Consider the following 16,124-nt stretch of genomic DNA (forward strand, 5'->3'; position numbering starts at 1 on the left):
CAATAGATGTAAAGAATTACAGCTTGATGAGTAAAAAACTGAAAATATGAAGATACTGAGAAATAGCTTGCATTCTTAATTTTTCAGCAAATCACTTACAAGTCTATATTTTTGTCTTGGACCAAAGCACAGAGACCTTAACCTATTACTTAATACAATTAACATTACGTTTATTCATACCATTAACTTACAACACAATAAAGTACTAAACAATGCTTATCCTAATTTATTTAAAAAGAGGGGCAAAAAAGTATTTATAAGAAGTTATTTAATATTTCTAAATAAATCAAATACATATTCACATAAAAGAGATTCAAGTGCCATAGATTTTTCCCCCTTTTCTCCAATATTTAAGAAACGACAGTATAGTTAGGAGTGCTGCCGTGATGAAGTATTTGTACTTCTAGTCGAGGTGCCAGGATACAATACCACGGGTTCACGCACTTTCAAGACAGAGAAAACAGAAACCGAAGGGGTTGGAAGGATCTGAGAAGTTAAAAGGGTGTTAAGTGTAGCATAGAGAGATAGAGTTTTGATTCTATCTGCCAAAAGCACAGAGATACATTTTTTGCTTTCCAAACAAATTCCCTTGACACAGGCCACTGCAAGGAAGCCAAGATAACACCAGCAACTGAGCCTCCTCTGAGAGAACCATTTCTGAGTTAATAATCACAAGTCAAGGACCAAGAGTCCAAAATGAAAGGAGAAATGATGCAATAGGCTTTGCAATCTAATGCTACAGTAGATAAGAAAAAATCAAAGTGATTCAGTCAGTGATCACAAAAGAATTTGAAACCTTAGAACTGAGGATAGTTTTGAAACATGTGAAAGAGTAGTCCGGTCCCTCCCATGTACTGTTTTCTGTATTTCTAAATAGCTGCTAAACATCTGCAAATAAATCCGTGTCAGCTTGCTGAAAGTTATTCTCCAAGCTAGTATCTCCTTTGTTGCATCTCTAATTTCATTCCTCAGCTCCTCCTGATTTCCTTCTAGACCTTTCTATCTTCCTCATTGTCATCTGAATTATTTTTCTGAAACATTTATCACAGAATTTTGTTCCTCCATTCAAAGCCTTACCTAGTTTGCCAATGCAACATCCAAACGCTGAATTAGGTGTGTCTATCTAGCCCACCTACCTTTCCAGCCCATTCTGTCTCAGCCTGTGCAGTCCTCTTACCTCGCCTACATAGCGTTACCTCTTGTTCCTTTGACATGCCTATGGATTGTTACTAACTCTATTAACTGCTGCCAAACTTTAAAGTCCAATTTAGTATCATCTCTTTTATCACCCTGATTCCACCTCACCTTCAACCTTATCTTGGGGAGAATCAAGCTCTCTACCTCCTGTGTTTCTCAAACAGCATACATACAGTAGCATATCAGGTCCCTAGGAACTACAGTTTGTCGCATATAAATGTTTCCTCTTCTAGACAGCGGAATTCTGGATATTAGGAACTATCTCTTGTTTATTTTCATGTCTCTTGTAGAGGGGCATTGCACAATAGAAATTCAATAAACATTGGGCATACTGAATTAAAAGTCTTCAATGTTTTCATAATTCACTATAAATTCTATATATGATTCTATTCCATGTGTAATTCCCTAGCAATGACCTTATTTGAGTTACAGAAAGAAAGCACTCATAAGAACTCATTGAAAATTTGTTAAACAAGGAACATAATGTTCTTACTGATTACTTGGACAAAGGGGAATCAGTAATGTAATTATCCAAAAGGAGAAGCTAAAAATTAATTTATATATGCATTTTTATATTAATTTGTATGCTTTGATACATTTTAATATTGAGATTTACCAATATCTTATTCAAATTAAGATAATGATGTTACATTAAGTGGCAACATACTTTTTTCTGACTTCTCCATCTACGTTCACCTATCTTAATGTACTTAGTCCCTTTTTAAAAAATTCTCCTTTCTTCACTATAACCAGCCAAGAAATAGTTGCGTCTGTTTTTTTTGTTGTTGAAGTTGGCTTGTTGTGTGGTTCCAGCCTGAAGATTTATCATTTTGACAAATTTAGTCTCTGAAACTGCAAAATTTAGGAAAAATCGTACAGCACAGCAGTGCCACTAAAGAAATGTCATCCTGTAAGATCTCTTAACAGAGACTTAGGTTGACGTTTTCAAAAACATCCTGTTTATCTCCCTATGATAGTTCTTCATATGAGGATTTCCACATACACATTTTCCAATCCTTAAACAAATCAACGACTTTCCTGCCTTTGTGTCTTTGCTCTGACTCTATCTTAGCCCTTAATGCTCCTTGCTATGCCCTCATAAATTCCAGTTATTCATGAAGTTTTCCGGGATGCTTTTTTCCCTTCCCTGGGAAGAGAAAGTAGCATGGCTTCAAGTGGGTATTGCTTAATATAGAAAGAACACCAGCCACTGTGGTAAACAGTATGGAGATTCCTCAAAAAATTAAGAATACAACTACCACATGATCCAGCTATTCCACTGCTGGGTATTTATCCAAAGAACACAAAAACACCAATTCAAAAAGATATGTGCACCCCCATGTTCATTACAGCATTATCACAATAGCCAAGACTTAGAAACATCTTAAGTGCCCGTCAATGGATGAATGGATAAAGAAGATATGGTGTATATGTATATACAATAGAATACTACTCAGCCATAAAAAAAGATGAAATCTTGCCATTTGCAACAACATGGATGGACCTTGAGGGCATTATGCTAAGTGAAATAAGTCAGATGGAGAAAGGCGAACACTGTATGATTTCACTCATAAGTGGAAGATAAACAAGGGCAAATACATAGACACAGAAAATAGATTGGGGTTACCAGAGGGAAAACAGGAAGGGTAAGAGGGCACTTGTGTACAGTGACATATGGTAATTAGACTATGGGTGGCGAACACGATGTGGTCTACACAGGAATAGAAATACAGTGATGTACGCCTGAAATTTATATAATGTTATAAACCAGTGTTACCTCAACAAAATTTTTTTTAAACAATTTAAAAGAAAGAAAAAAAGAAAGAAAGGAACAAACAACACCAGCTATTCATTCTTTACTATTTCCTGTAAGATCAAAGAAACCAGATTGATGGCTTCAGAGTTGGAGAGAAATGTGCCATAGCGATTTGGCCCTAGTGATCAACAGAAAACCTCAGACCCCAAGGTAAAGAGAGACAAGTGCCCTCAGTTTAGTATAGATGAGTTTGCCTTCAAAATAGAGGGCAAAAGGGAAGCTAACAGAAGGAAATAAATTTTCTTTCCCTCTTTGTCCCTCTGTCTCTATCTTCGACAGCCCCTGCTCTCAATTTGAATATGATATATGGAATGGTTCCATTTGTGGGGAATATTTTTATAAATAATTGGCCAACACTGCATGAATAAAAAAGCATACAACATATATTAAATTTCCTCCCTGTTGTAAAATTGTTAAAATTTATTTAACTATTACTGATTTCACCATCTTCCTCTTTCTTTAGATTTAAGCAACAATAATGATCTGAAGATTTATGTAAACTATAACAAAAAAAAAACAAGGTAATGTTTTGAAGAAAAAAATCATTGATTCATGAGTTAAAAAGTAAATACTTCTTGGGACTGGCCCAGTGGCGCAGCAGTTAAGTTCGCATGTTTGGCTTCAGCAGCCCGGGGTTTGCTGGTTCAGATCCTGGGTGTGGACCTATGCAATGCTTGTCAAGCCATGCAGTGGCAAGTATCCCACATATAAAGTAGAGGAAGATGGGCACAGATGTTAGCTCAGGGCCAGTCTTCCTCAGCAAAAAAGAGGAGGATTGGCAGTGGACGTTAGCTCAGGGCTAATCTTCCTCAAAAACAAAAAAAAGTAAGCACTTCTTGTAATAATTGATTTCTTTCATAAATGTAAATATAAACATGAAAATTAAGATGAACACTAGGTAAAAACAGTTCAATTAGAGATTTTTTACAAATTACAAGCAATCCATACCAATTTGACATGTTATAGTCCCAAATATAATCAATACATATTTAAACATTTAATGAAAAATGAATTTATGTCACCTAGCCAAATTTATTTGTGTTGACATTTTCAGTCATTAAAATTTCTCAGGTTTAAAATTGCTGAAAGGCCAAAAATACCCTCAAATTTACTCAAGCTGTTAAAGAAGAACTGCATATGGGACATTAAGTTGTTGCTCACATGTTACTGAGCAGTAAAATATCATGATAAAGTGGCATCTTGCTGTGTCTCTATTACATCTTTGGCACTAAAATTAATTTATGATCAGTCATCAATTCATTTACATGTCGTTTTATGCTAAATCCTTCCTTGCTGATAAATGCTTATCCTTAGATCCATTAAGCTAGAGTAAAGTCTGTGCTTTATAATATGACCCTGCTAATTGTTGCATTACCATTTTTATGAGATACAAAAACTGGCTGTCCCCCATTTTTTCAGCCAATATTTAATCTAGGAACTTTTCCTATTAAGTGCAAAATGTCTAACTATCTGTTAAATAAAATCTTCAGCTATGTGTCTTTGAACAAATCAATTCAAATATTGACCTCTGCCCAGATATAGAAAAACATGTCGAATCTTTAGAAGTCATTCTTTGACTCAAACATATTGAATATTCAACAATTCCGCTTACATTCCTCACAGAGAAAGGAATGTGTAATATATATGGAAAGCAAAATAAACAATTTTAAAAAATCTCTTCTTTGGGACATACGACACCTGTTATTAGCTTGTTCCACTCCTAACAATTAAATATATGATGGAGCTGGCCCAGTGGTGCAGCAGTTACGTTTGAATGCTCTGCTTTGGCAGCCCAGGGTTCGCCGGTTCAGATCCCGGGTGCAGACCTACGCACCGCTTTTCAAGTCATGCCATGGCAGGCATCCCACATATAAAGTAGAGGAAGGTGGGCATGGATGTTAGCTCAGGGCCAATCTTCCTCAACAAAAAATTAAATATATGTTCTTCTTCTTTTATTGGTTAAATTTTGACGTGTATAATTAACTTTTTTTTGAATACGTCAAAGCCGTTGAGGTAGTTTAGGAAAATCATTTAATTATTTTTTGCGTTATCTTTGATATTTCCCTAAGATTAAAATGTTTTCCTTAAGTTTTTGCAACAAAAGCAAGATGTCAGGTCGCACTGTTAAGCGGCCAAATTTCTCAAAGCTATGCCGTCAAGTAAGTTGGTGAGACCGCCAGGTTTTATTGTTTTCAAAATGATCTGGTTTGAGAGTTCCAGGAAAAACCTCCGAAGACATAAAATATAGAAAATATAGAACCACGGTTTCCTTTCAGCCTTGGGATTTATGTGGTTTCCAGCAGATAAGGAAACTTTCATTCATTTACTTCACAGCATTTACTCTCAGCCTTAGTTTTTGTGGCCACTGAGGCGGTTGGACTCTTGGCTCCATGCTCAGGACGTTTTCCCCCTGCCCTCTCTCCTATTGCCTTCTGTTTGCTTTTTCCTGTAGTGGAGTCATTAAATTCAGGAAATACTTACCCTCGACTCCCACCATGGAAGTTATAGAAAGAAGTACTGAAGGCTTCTCTCTTCCTTTTATCCAAAAATAATGGATTTGGCATTTAGGAAGAAATACTACAAGCATATTCCTGAAGACTGAAACAATCCTGTATGTTTACTTTCTAGCTCAAAACAGAGTGTGACGTGCTGTAATCAAAACATTTGCGTACTTTATTACAACCAAATAGGCTTAAGTTATCTGTGTAAATCTAAATAAAAATTATAAAAATGAGATTCCCTACAAAAAGTGCTGATGGAGTTGAATTTTGTTAGCATAAATCATTATAGCTGAACATAGAACTAAATAGAAAAATAAATAAAAGTCATGTCTAAAATTTAGTATTTTTGATGTTGACTAAGTGTATAGGGATAAAGATTAATACTTCCAGAGGTAAAGTTATATGTAGTATTTGTATAAATATATATTTGTTCATATGTATATACACAAAGAGAGAGAGAGAGATAAAGAGAGAAGGACTGACTCACATATTAAGTAACAAAGCAGGACACCATTTTCCTCTTAAAAATGCCAAGTCTAGAGATTTTTAAAAAGTTGGTCATTTTCAGAGAAGGGATCATGATAATTGATCTTTAGAGTAAGACTGATTAATTTTGATCATTTTTCTGTCACTTATGGGGTGAGTGACCTTGAAAAAGTCTTTAAATCTCTCTATGCCTCAATTTCTTTGCCTATAAAATGAGAATAAAAATAGGGTTGTGACGATGAAATAAATGTTAAAATTTTAGAACAGGGATCCGCAAACATTTTCTAGAAAGTGCCAGATACTATTATGTTAGGCTTTACTGTCTCTGTCATATATTCTTCTTTGTTTTTGTTTGTTTTTATACAACCTTTTGAAAATGTAAAAACTATTCTTAGCTCACCGAGCCACACAAAAAAATAGACCCCCATTTAGAAGACCCCCATTTAGCCTTACACTTACTTAGGGCTGTATATAAGCAGTTTGTTACGATTATTATGGAATCTCAATCCCAAACCAAGTGGTTGGAAGGAATAGGCATTCAATAAACATTTGTCGTGGGAATAAATAAATAATATAACAGCTCTTCAGATACATATTTTCCCTTACTGAGTGTTGTGGACTGAATGTTGGTGTCCCCCTAAAATTCACACATTGAAGCCCTGACCCCCACGTGATGGTATCTGCAGGTGGGGCCTTTGGGAGATAGTTCAGTTTAGATGAGGTCATGAGGATGAGGTCATCATGATGGGATTAGTGCCCTTCTAAGAAGAGAACTGAGGGGGATGGCCAGGTGGTGCAGTGGTTAAGTTTGTGCATTCTGCTTCTGTGGCCCGTGGTTTGCCGGTTCGGATCCCGGGCACAGACCTATGCACTGCTTATCAAGCCATGCTGCGGCAGGTGTCCCAGATATAAAGTAAAGGGAGGTGGGCACAGATGTAGCTCAGGGCAAATATTCCTCAGCAAAAAGAGGAGGATTTGCAGCAGATGTTAGCTCAGGGCTAATCTTTCTCAGAAAAAAAAAGAAGGGAACTGAGAACTCGCTCGCTCTCTCTGCCATGTGAGGACACAGTGAAAGGATGGCTGTCTGCAAGCCAGGAAGAGGCTCTCCCCAGGAACTGAATCTGCCAGTACTTTGATCTTGGACTTCCCAGACTCAAAAACTGTCAGAAATGTGTGTTGTTTAAGCCTCTCATCTATGGCATTTTGTTATAGCAGCCTGAGCAGACTAAGGCACTGAGACCACAGGATACAAAACTACTGATGTTTTCCTCTCCTCTTGCCATTTTCAATTCATGAATCATCATTTAGAAATTTAAGAAGGCCCTCACAAATTACTTACTTATTAAAATATTTGGAATTAATGTGCTTATTTCTTTACAAAGATGGACTCTGTACCTTCTTAACTGCTGATACTATTCCTTAATGTGGCAGCTGTTGGAAAGCAATACATCGACATAAAATCCCGTAAATCTTTTATATACATGCTTATTTGCCTATCTTGTGCTATCATTGGACTGGCATTCTGGTTGGCTTTACAGTTTCAGGGAATGGAGCATGCGGGTTAGTTCCTTTAATAAAAATGCTCATTAGTTTCATGAAAATGAAAATCTCTATCAGAGAATTTCGAGCGAAAGTAGTGACTAATTCATTCACATCACACACAAATTTAGAACTCAAAATAATTTATGGGCAGATCAGAATCCTCTCTGTGGGCACTTACCATCTTAAAAAAGAAATAAAAAGCCAAGGGAAATAGTGTCTGTTTTATTGCCCGTCTCATTTGGCACCATTAAACTAGCGTTCAGTGTTGGAAGAAAGCATAAACATGTTAGAACAATATTCATCAGCATGTTGATTTCTATAACATTGTGGTCTGTACATACATTTATCTCAGGGCCATCAACACCTCCAGGTACGTGCATGCACACGCATGCACACACACTCTAATTCACTCACGACCCTATTTACACTCACACACACTGTCCATACACTGACACACCCCATCTGTACTCTCACACTCACTCTCTCTACACACACATCTTTTTTGAGAAATATATTTCCTTTTATTTCAACTCATATTTACTTATATTATACTTATACCCTATAAGGCAAATTAAATCTTTGAACCTACCTTCCCCTCAAAGTTACTGTAGAGTAAAAAAAAAGAAAAAAAATGGTTTCCTCTTTGGCTGCTTTGTGTAGAGTGCAACTTTTACTAAGAAGATGTATTATTCATAGGATAAATTCATCATGGAGCATATACCGCAACACCTTGAGGTTTTTATATATAGCAGTAATTAAGCAGAGAATTCAAATAGGAAAACAGACTTTGTTTTCTTAGCAGTAAAAGCTTCATTTGGAATGAACATTATACTAGCTACAGGAGAAACGTAGATTGTTTGTAACTGCAGTGACATTAGACAGCCTAACATGTTACTAACAGGTGAGCATATGAAGGTGCAAAATGGCATTCTCCTGATTTATAGATATATTTATCATCTTTGACATTACAATATTTAATAAAAGAACTGCATAGGCGATAGTTGACTTTTCTGTGATATTGTTATTGCAATTCTTTATTGCATTCCTAATGGAAAAGAGTTCAATATCATTAGTGAGATATGCAAAAATATGCAGAATTTTACCCTGAAGAGGATTATGCTAGATATTCAGGCTGAGGGGCTTAACGTAATAGTGCACTAGTAAGTTAATTCTCTGCATTCAAAGATTTAAACTTTTGCTCTGCCACCTACAGCTGGATCTGGATTTCAAATCACAGCAGTCTATCTCTAGTTCTTAAACCTTAAATTAGCCTGGCAAGCAGACAGCCCCCAGGTAAGAAGAAAAACTGAAAAGTGGGCTCATGCATTACTCAGTGTGTAATTCAGGAAAGAATTCAGAGGGAATTTCTAGACACTGATGCTTCTCCATCACTGTCATAAAGCAGTTTCCATCAGTGTTTGCTGCACTCTAAAACGTAGTGCAAAATCCGTGCAAGTTGGGAAACTGTTGGAGTATAAAATGAAAGAAGTGGTATGGTGGTAAATGCCTTCTGGATGAAGGATATCATCAAGGCAAATACAGAAATGAGTGGTTTTCTGAGAAGATCCAATGGCATGCAAAGGCAAGACTTATATTTATAGTAGTTATATCTTTAAAGGCACAGAAGAGGATTTTTTTTTTTTTTTGTAAAGAAGATTGTCACTGAGCTAATATCTGTGCCAATCTTCCTCTATTTCATGTGGGACGCTGCCACAGCAAGCCTTGACCAGTGGGGCTAGGTCCACACCCAGGACCCGAACCTGTGAACCCTCGGTTGCTGACGCAGAGTGCACGAATTTAACCACTATGCCACGGGGCTGGCCCCATGAGGAATATTTTTGTGTGTCAAAGAATGGATACTTAATTGAATAGAAAGACTGAATTTTTACTTTTCTCCATATTCATTATGTAAACATTAGGATTTAAGTTTTTCCAACAAAATTTGATAAATTTAAATCTTTGGAAATAAGTTGCAGTCCTGGGATCACCCTAGGAGAGTACCAAATGCTGCCTTTCACTCAGTGAACAAGGCCAGAGGAATCCAAAGGAGTCAACGGCAAAAATAACTATCTTTCTTGGGAAAGGAGTAATTATTGGATCCAGCAGTATGAAATGCATAAATGTAAGGTTTATCTCACTATACATTTTTTCCACTTTAAAAATAATACCTTGTGCAACCTTAGAGAGGCTTATTCTGAAGACTTGCTTATTTTCATCAGTGAGTGATTTTACAGAGTCAACTATCAAGAAGCATTCTAAGATTGCATTCACTTTGTATGTTTCTCCTGATATACAAAATATATCATTTCTAAAGTCAAGGTTTTTTATGTAATAGATTTGGTTCCCCAGTAGAGTGAACTTTTCCTGAAAGCCTTGGATATAATTGGGTTTTCTTTCATGTCTTTAAAGCTTTTTAAAATTCATGAATTTTCTTATCATTTTTGCAGCAAAGCAAAAGTATTTCCAAATCCTTTTTGAATTTTGTGCTTAATATTAACATATTTAAAATGTTACAGAAATAGATGGAGTGGAATAAATCTTACAGAAGAAAGTATTTGATTTTTGATGCATTTTAGTGTTGCAAATAGGTCAGTTAGTCCTATTAAATCTGTTCCGTTACCTGTCACAGAGCTGTCTAGATTGTCCATACTGGATCCGGGTGTCTGCTCCAGGGCTCTCAGGGGCCTGGGGATTTCTAAAGCTTCCTCCTCATCATCAGCATCATCATCTGGAACATCTGTTTCCAAATCAGAAATCAAGGCTCCGGACATATAACCTAATGGTGGAACTGGGGGCTGTGGAGGTTGATTATTGCTTTGTATGTGCCTAAAATTCAAATAGAAAAAAACCCCAGAATTCGTTAACATTCCACGAAACTGTAATTAGAATTAAACAGCATACTATGGTGACTAATTTTGTCTCCCTGCTTTCCATTAACTGATTTTGGAACTTACAGTGCTTTCTTACATTTCAGCAGAGACAATGGATTATGTACACGTGACTCACAAAACAACAAAAATAGGTTGTTATATTCTTCCATTGGTATTTAGGGGATGATGCACAGAGAAAAAAATACAGACCCAGCATTTTTGTAGAAAGAAATCATCCAAAGGAGAATAGGAATATTTGTCACAAATAACTGTTTAGAGCTGAATTTTTTTTTGTCCAAGAAAAATAATAATTTTATTCCCAGTTTAGTGCTGAAGTTCTACTCAGCCTGTGAAAACCATGTGACCTGCTGGCTCTTACGAAGAAAAAAGGGCCTAATAACAATACTCCCCCCATCCTCCCCCAACCAGCAGCACATTCCCTGCCTTACAAGGCTTTCCTTCTGCATGATCCCCCATGAATGAGGCTCGGTGGTTGCTTCCACTTTAATCCAGCTTAGGTTAGGAATGACTACTTTGTGTTCCAGCAACTTATTTATGTACCTTTCTCACCCACCAAAGTCTTAAACACCTCAAAAGCAGAAAAGATTCATCTCAGTACATCCCGACATTTAAAACATTAGGTGTGCTGAATAAACCCTTTACAATGAGTGAATTACTCCAATCGCAACCTTGCGAAGTAGATAGAATTTGTATTATCACCTCTCCTTTAGAATTTATGAAAGTGAAGTTCAAATTTAAGTGACTTGTTTGAAATCATGTGGCTAATAAAATGTAGAGCTGGACACTGGGGTCCAGTCAGTTCACTTTGTGATCACTTAAGAGTTTCTTCTAAATCGTAAGACGCTAATGAAAACAAGTTATTTGTTACTGTCATTAACGAATGAATATACCACATGTTTTGACACATTAAGTCATTTTTTTGGCCTTGATACAAAGTATTTAAAAGATCTCTAGTGTTTAATGGAGATATTAATCAAGTGTTAGGCATTTTTACTGTTAGTTTTTGAATTAAAGATACAAGATTATTTTTCTTTAATATTTGCATTCTGGGGGAAAACAGTTTATTTTTCCAGAATTTGTTTAATATTCTTCTCCCAACTGCATTCTTGAACTTGTAACCGACTCCAATGTTAACAAGATTTTAGATTTTTCAATGTTAGAAAACCTAACATGTTAGTTCTGGAAGCTACCTCAATATCATCAGGCCCACATCTTGAATTTAACAGATCAGGAATTTGAGGTCCCAAGTTATTATTTGGCATTCATCATAGCTCATTCACTGAAAAGTCAGGAAGTTTCCTGACTACCATTACAGAAGATCTTGAGTGTCGATTACCACATCTTACTGTAAGGTGTTGCTTCAAATTGTGGTTGTAAATGAAGGATGGAGTGAGCCGAGTCACGAACAAGAGAATATAAGGTGATATTTGTATGTATGATTCATTCTTCTCTAATGGTGTGCCCTTTGTCCTGGGAAGGACCAAATAGACCAAAACTCCAGCCCTACATCACTGCTGACATCTCTCGATGGAACAAATGTATATTAAGGGATGAAAAATGTACTCCTTGAGTTCAGCAAGATTAGGAGATAAACTGAAACACCGGAAGAGGGTATGTAACATTTATAAATATCCGTGCTGTGCGCTTCATGCACCAATATGAACAGAATCCTTGGAAGCAGAGCTGGGGAGTTATTGTTTTTAAAATATTCCTTCTGTGATGTTGATGTGCAGCCCGGATGGAGAGGCACTTCCATTCCAGAAGGGCAAGGTCCCATGGGAGTACACGGAGGCTAGAAACTCCTACACGGAGAGTCAGTGATGACATTCTAGAGGATTGTTGGACTGAATGGAAATATATTCAGAGGAAAAAGCAGGGTCTGCTATAGGGGTACTTGGAGCAGGTGGAGGTGAATTAGTTTGTTCTCTCATTCAGTAAATATCCATGGAGCACTCACTAAGTGGGGTGCTCCTCTCAGAGTGGAAAGATAGAAGTGAAAAATTCAGGTGAAAGTCCAAGCCCTTCTGATTCATAACAGCTAGAGCACAGCTAGATCCTTCACTAAGTACCGTACAAGTACAAATTCACGAAAACTATGATATATAGTAAAGAATATGACCTTGCCCAAAGAGAACTCAGGCCTCTGCCCTATGCTCCTTGGAGGTAATCTCTAAGTTCTAGAATGTCCCGTCTGATCAAAGTGTCTTTGTTTCCCTGTAGGCCTTAGGTTCCTCCAGAAAGTCTAATAATTTGATTTATGCTTGGGGTTTTGAGTCACATGATATCAGCTTGCCTTCTGGAGGGACCAGAGACCGAGGTCAGTCATGCAGACAGTCAACCATATCTACGTGGTAGAGACCCAGTAAAGACTCTCAACCTCAAGGCTCATGGGAGCTTCCCTGGTTGGCAGTACTCTGTGCATACTGTCACACATCGTTGATGGGAAAGTAATGCTTTCCACAACTCCGCTGGGAGAGGACAACTGGAAGCTCCGCCCTTGGCACTTTCCTACACTAGATCCCATGCATCTCTTCTCTTCGCTGATTTTTATCTGTATCTTTTCACTATAATGAATTGTAACTTTGAGTATAACAGCTTTCAATGAGTTCTGTGGCTCTTTCTAGTGAATTCACAAACCTGAGTGTGGTCTTGAGGGTTCCTGAAACTTGTCCATGGTGTCGGAAGTGAGGACGGTCTTGGGGGTCGCACTTTCACGTCATATATGAGCTAATTACTATTATCATCATCATTTTACAAATGGGGGACTGAAGCACAGAAATGTTAAGCAAGTTGCCCATTGTCATACAGCTAGTAAGTTGTGGCAGTGCCAATGGTCCCAACCTTGGCTGCCCCAGTCAAATACCAGACCAAGCAATCAGGATATCTGGGGGTGGGCCTAGGTAGCAATATATTTTAAAGTTGTCCATGTGATTCCAAAATGCAGGCAGATTTGAGAACCCCTGCGCTGGAATCGGTATTTTATATAACTAAACTGCAGAGCTTCATTAGTTAGCTTAAAGGAAATCCTCTGGCTCTTCCAACAGCTGGCTTCAACTTAACTAGTGTTTTATAAAGCAGCCTGATGCAAAGTAATACTATGTAACAGTAGATTGTCTTTAACCTTTGCAAAAAACATCTGATGATTGAGAAAAATATTCAAGAAGCACTGGTTCTAAGAAAAGAACCTATGTCTGTAATAAGCTTTAAGTGATATTCCTGGTTTTAGTATTTCTTTGTATATTTATCTGTATTTTTAAAATAAATAGTTCATTAACACTAAGAATAAGACTTACCACATTATCAACTTTTCCTAGTAGCTAAACTATTAAAAAAGAAGCAAATATTATTTCATGAAAATTTACTCTTAACTTCAGTCACAGGGTGTAAATCAACAGAAGATAATCAGAGGTGTGCCACTGAGATTTCATTTTCAAGAGTCAGACTTATATGTCACTATTTGGGAGAAGAGAGAGCAAATAAGAAAAAAAATAACTGCAAAGTTCTGAGAGTTGGTCCCACCTGAATTCCTGTTATATTTTCACAGGATACAGGATAAATGGATTGCCATTTATACCTTATGAAAGTTCATGGATTGATCAGAAAAAAAAAATGGGGGATTTTTAATTTATTCTTTTTCTTTTGCATTTACTGTTACTAATAATGTTGTTTTCTCTGTCTCATTTAATTCAGCCCAAAGAAGGTCTTTTAATGACTGACACTGACCATATGTGACTAGCAGAAGCTTACATTTACATATTCACAACCACATACAGAATTAATCACAGGCACTTTGAAGAATCTAAAAGAAGTCTTTTATTATGGCACTGGAAGTGAGTTCAAGGATAAGCTAACCGAAGCTGAACTGCAAATTAGAAAAGACTCTATTGTAGCCAAAAGCACTTATCTTGATATTCAGCAGATCTAAATTCTTGCTCCGGTTCACTCTTTAACTAGTTATGTGATTTTCGTCAAATTATTTAACATTTCTTTCATCTATTTCCTTATCTATATGATTAAGGAGGTATAAAAGTTGTACCAAAAAAAAAAAATTTCTAAGCCTAGCTATATAGTTTTATGAGAATCTCTTGTGAATGAACATTTCTTCTATCCATGTGTTGAAAGCGTGGGTCCTCTGACCTCGTGAGGATATTTACCATGTTTGCTTTGCTATATCAAACTGATAGGCCCTTGTCAACTCGTCCAGGTGAGCTTGCAGCATGGGTTGCATCTCTTCCCGTGGGGATGGAGTAAGAGTTGCAGTGGACTGCTGTCCAAAGGAAATTGCAGGAGAAGAAGCCACGCCTCGGACAGGAGGTGTTGGGACGCGATCATCATCTTCTTCCAGTTCATCTTCCATACCCTGGTGCAAGTATGTTTGTACTGGTAATGGCGGGCACCAGCTATCACTGTCATAGCTGAAATTAAATAAGAAAGAAGAAGCACATTGACGCATTCACACACACACACATGCACGCATACACACACACACATTTATACTGGCAATAAGTAGCAACTACAACAGTAACAATAGTATCTAAAATGTTCTCTCAGTTTATTTCCTCCGGATTTCAAGTTTTGGTGCTACCATAATAAATTACCTGGCTGTTATCTTAATTTCTAATCATAATTACATCTATCTCAATTTATGCTTAAAAGATCTTATTTGCTAATTGTTACCCCACAGTTACAAAAGGCAATAACTTCCTAACAAAGTTACTCATGTGGAAAATCCAAATTGCTAATTAAAGACAATTAAAGAATTTAGTGCTTATAGATTTAACTACTTTCTTCTCCTGTTCATCCTTGTACACCAATGGAATATGCCAATATTGATCATCTAAGTATTTGAGAATTTTATTTACTCTTATTCTAGACCTATGCCAACCTCTTTCCATATGACACGTCAATCATTAAGACTGTGCTACAAAATATATTCAATAGCCCTTTGATTCTCTTAACTTCGTCAGTAGAAATTCCTTCCTCCTTGTATCTTGACATCTAAAACCTATAAGATAGAAATTCAAAACCTAGCCCTACAAAATATATACTAAAAAGAAAAATAACAATATTTTAAAACAGCATGTTTTCAGGAAATCTGGTTAGGGAATATAGAAAATTAATGCAAAAACTTTTAATCGTGATACAAAATCAGTAACATTTCTATTTACACCTTCTCTCCAGTAATATTGTTTTCGTAAATCAAACAAACCCTAATGTACTTTAAAAAGGAGACTTAAGGAAAAGATAAGCAATGTTACTGGATATGATTGTCCTATAAATTCAACCTGAAACATCTCCAGAGTCTTTCTCCTACACTTCACCTCGATTCCGTGATCACTGATCAGTCTCCTTCTGATGTGAACCAGCCTATTAGCTTTCCTAGTCTCTTGGGACGTCATCTTCATCTCTTCTGTCCTATCTTCCATACAGGCAACAGAATTATATTTCTAAAATCTTTATTCACATCACACTATGCTTTAAATTATTCAGTGATTATCATTAATATAAGAAAAAGTTTAAAGTCATTAAAGGGCCTAAAATACCCTTCCCAATCTAATCAGCCTATTTTTCTAGCTTAATTTCCCACTATTTCCCCAACACCAGCCTACTCTGTATTTTTTCTAAACTCTGGATCTGTATATTACTATTCTCAGATCACTGTCTGTGAGCTCCTGATTTTCCTTCAAGGTT

At 36.7% G+C, this 16,124-nt stretch overlaps 1 protein-coding gene across 19 annotated transcripts in view; it reads right to left on the reverse strand.

Moving 5' to 3' along the window:
* The window catches only part of ROBO2 (roundabout guidance receptor 2), a 1,206,434-nt gene that overhangs the window by 14,988 nt on the left and 1,175,322 nt on the right, over positions 1-16,124 (reverse strand). For all 19 annotated transcript variants that reach the window (XM_070488704.1, XM_070488697.1, XM_070488701.1 and 16 more), the window contains 2 exons: positions 14,588-14,848; positions 10,163-10,368 (listed from right to left, as the gene is read on the reverse strand). In XM_070488704.1, the coding sequence (XP_070344805.1) occupies positions 10,163-10,368; positions 14,588-14,848 (467 nt within the window). The remainder of the gene's footprint in view (positions 1-10,162; positions 10,369-14,587; positions 14,849-16,124) is intronic.

Source organism: Equus asinus, chromosome 18 (genome assembly GCF_041296235.1).
Source record: "Equus asinus isolate D_3611 breed Donkey chromosome 18, EquAss-T2T_v2, whole genome shotgun sequence".
NCBI classification, from domain to species: Eukaryota; Metazoa; Chordata; class Mammalia; order Perissodactyla; family Equidae; genus Equus; species Equus asinus.